Raw genomic sequence first — 3,656 nt, forward strand, 5'->3', positions numbered from 1 at the left:
ATACTGGATAAAGGAATTCTGAGAGTAGCTATTCGCCTGAATGAACTAGCGATGCCTGAAGAGGCTAAGCATCCTATTATTCTCTCGAAGACCTTTCATATTTCAACATTGCTGTTAAGACATATTTATGAACAGATCGGACATGCAGGAAGAAATCAAATGCTGTCTCAATTTCGTAAGCTTTCATAGCTCCTTTTAATATCTATTGGTAATTGTTTCGTTGTATACGTAGAACAATTAGGGGCCGATGTGTAGGAGCCATTTACGCTTCAATTAGTTACTATCATTATATTATGGCTTTGTTTAATATTTCTAGTTTCTGTTTTTTTTTGCATGCTTGTGGGTGTGATTTGATACGTAATGGGGAGTGCCTACATCTGAGGAGGCTAGCGGGGCCACAGAGATTGTGGGTCAGTTTAGTCTCGGAGGATGGAGAGAATACCGTTTTTAACCATATGACCACACGGCCACAACCACGACCACACGACTACACGATCCCGACTGTATTGTTTGCAGAAGAAACAGTTGATAAGAACGAAAAGTTATGAATTACTCTTTTGATTTGTGCGACGCTAATAAAGACCAATTAGTCAAGAAACAGCGTTTGGAAGATTTGTTGTTGTTATCTCAGAGTGCGGTGTGTGCATCAGCTATACCTCCACTCCATCCCGAGCAGTAATGGCTATCGAAGTTGGACTTTGAGACGGTGTATAATCTGCCATTACATAACATATAGTAACATATAAATTGCCCCGCTTAGCTACTCAAATGTTTTGTGTTTACTTTTGGTATAAACCAGCAATTGCGGATGTATGTTATTGACTTCGAAAGTAATATTTTATCAGGATCGACCCTCAGTGTCGATATGCAGTGGAACTGGGATTAATGGAAGGAAGGCAGTGTGTGAGAAGCACGCCAGGACCGGGGACTGTTGGACCAGATGCGGTTATCAAGGCGGGGAAGCAGCGTTATATCACCACCACTATTCGTGGTCAAAAACGTGAGGAAGAAATGTCGAATGGAAATTCAAACGAATATTTCAGTATCTGTCTTGCAATATCAGGGACGCCGTGGCGTGAATGATGATTTATTTGGGGGGGGGGGGGTTACGATAGCTGGAGTGGTAGATGGGATCACTGGTGATATTCATCGAAATCACACCAACATTAAATTAAATAACCCAGTGTCATGGACCATTCATTCATTGGAAAGCATGAATTCCTATTTTCAGTGAAACATACACAAAGTGCGGGTGTAACAGAGGGTCAGGCAGCATTCTTGGAGAACGTGTAGAGGTGACGTTTCGTATAGTGACCGTTATTCAGACTCCCTTTTCAGCGACCCACTTTGTTTTTTTACTCGATCGTTAAGTTGTTTGCTTGCCATCTCCCATGGTGCAGTCAATGGCTGTGACGCAAGGTGTTTGTTTTGTGAGTGTTACTAATGTCGATCAGCAGGTATGAGTTCATGTCGCTGGAGATCCATCGCTCTGGTATATCTCGGTGCGCACCAGAAGGCAGGGCCACAGAGCTGCGGCGATGACGGACTGACGGAGCCACGGGAGTTAATTGTGTCTCACAGCTATGGGATATCCATTGATCTATCGAATTGAAGATATATATTACCCAACCATAGCGACTATCGCTGTTTTCGGTAATTTGTTTTGTCTTTGATTTTCATGTACGTGCACATGCTGTGAGTTATTACGTGAAGTACTCCGGCACTGCCGACGTTAAACAAACATTTTTTTCTGTTTCGATAATTAACTTGTTTAATTTGGTTAGACGTCCATTTTCCTTCTGTATCTGCCGCAGTGTGCACGTCATGGCCGTTGTTTATCCTGGCCTGCATCACTCTCTGTACATCCTCGCCACCACGCCATAGTCGCACAGTTCCGGAGACGCAGGTTCAATCTCTACCTCCCGGGCCACATGTGCAATGTTTCATCGTTCCTCCTCCGACTCCGCGCAAGCTGCGCTCGTCTTTCCTCCCACATGCAATCGACCTGCCTAATAATGGTTGTTGTCACTACTATTTATGGGCTTTAGGGCAGATGGATGCTACAATGTGGAGGGCAGTTGATATGAATGTGGGCGGAATGAAAAGCTGTGAACGTAGTATACATTGGTGTTTGATGAGTTGCGTGGACTTCGTGGTCCAAACGCCGCAGTCTCTGAACTTTGTCCGGGCTAAAGGACATTTGGTCAACGCATCCAAGTTTGAAAAACTTCTACTGAGACAACGTTCCTCAGATACATTTGTGCAGGTCTTGTGACAGTAATGTCTCTTCTCTCCTTCACAGTGAACCTGTTGGCGATAGTGATACTCTGTCGAGGTAAATGCGGTCTCTCCAAATGCATCACTCGCTACATGCTGGCCATGGCAGCGTCTGATCTCCTGGTCGGCATCACTGATCCGTTTCTACGTAAGACTATTCTAATTTACTTCCCGTATTCTTTTCTGAACATTACTCCCGTGTGCACGACTGTCGAATTCCTGGTCTTTGCAACCACCGCGGTCTCTGTCTGGCTGACGGTAGCCTTCACCTTCGATCGGTTTGTGGCCATTTGTTGTGAGAAGCTGAAAATAAAATATTGTACCGAGAGAACGGCGGCTGTGGTTATCGGGGCAGTGATCGTGCTGGGCTGTTTGGAGAATATCCCCAGGTGTTTTACGATGGTGCCTGGCTACGAATTTGATAATCTTCCCTGGGAGTGCTTCACTAAACCCAACTTCTATACGTCGTCTGCATGGATCGCATATGGTGTCACACACCGCGTTCTAACCCCTTGTCTCCCGTTCTTTCTGATCCTTCTGCTCAATGTGCTGACGGTCAGGCGGATTGTAGCGGCCAGCAGGGTCCGCAGGGTTCTCCGGGGCCGCAGCAACGGAGAGAATGACAAGGACCCGGAGATGGAGAACCGCAGGAAATCCATTGTTTTACTCTTTAGTATCACGGCCACTTTCATATTGCTGTGGGCAACACAAGCTGTCTTTTTCATCTTTAAGGGTATTGCGAAGATCGACGATGACGGCACCCCCACCGGTTATTACTATATCACGGGAATTACGTCGACGTTTTTACAGCTTCTCAGTACCTGCACCAACACGTGTATATACGTGGTGACCCAGAGTAAATTCAGACAGGTGCTGATGAACGCGGTAAAATTCCCACTCAGGGTAATTCGTGCACTTGTTCGCTCATAAAGTCATGGTCCACACACAAACAAAAACAAGCTCTTTGACCATCGATCCGCGCCGACAATCTATCAATCATTTTCACTTATTCCACGTTGTTATTCGTACTCCGTTAAACTGCCCACACTTTTAGCCGCAAACATAGACACTGAGGACAGGTTTACTGAATACTCGCGGAATTCAGATTCGCAAAGCACGGAATCTGGCCCTGGGGCTCAGCTCTTCCATGCTCCATCGACGTGAGTCCCATTTGCCTGCGATTGTCCATCATTCATCACAATCATTCCTATTCATGCACCCTGTCCACGTGTACTTTAAAGTGTTGAAAAACCCCCTGCATATACTGTTTTAAATCGAAGGTAGACACAAAGTACTGGAGTAACTCAGCGGATCAGGCAGCATCTCTGGAGAGAAGGAATGGGTGACATCACCAAATTGATGCAGATGCTCATTTACCC

General features: G+C 45.6%; 1 protein-coding gene across 1 annotated transcript; it reads left to right on the forward strand.

Moving 5' to 3' along the window:
- Positions 1-1,443: 1,443 nt before the first annotated feature.
- On the forward strand, positions 1,444-3,207 carry LOC144611211 (putative G-protein coupled receptor 139). Its single transcript, XM_078430260.1, has 2 exons — positions 1,444-1,502; positions 2,253-3,207. Exons 1-2 carry the CDS (start codon positions 1,444-1,446, stop codon positions 3,205-3,207), a joined length of 1,014 nt encoding a protein of 337 aa, XP_078286386.1.
- The last annotated feature ends 449 nt before the right edge of the window (positions 3,208-3,656 follow it).

This window comes from Rhinoraja longicauda, chromosome 39 (genome assembly GCF_053455715.1).
Source record: "Rhinoraja longicauda isolate Sanriku21f chromosome 39, sRhiLon1.1, whole genome shotgun sequence".
Taxonomy (NCBI): Eukaryota; Metazoa; Chordata; class Chondrichthyes; order Rajiformes; family Arhynchobatidae; genus Rhinoraja; species Rhinoraja longicauda.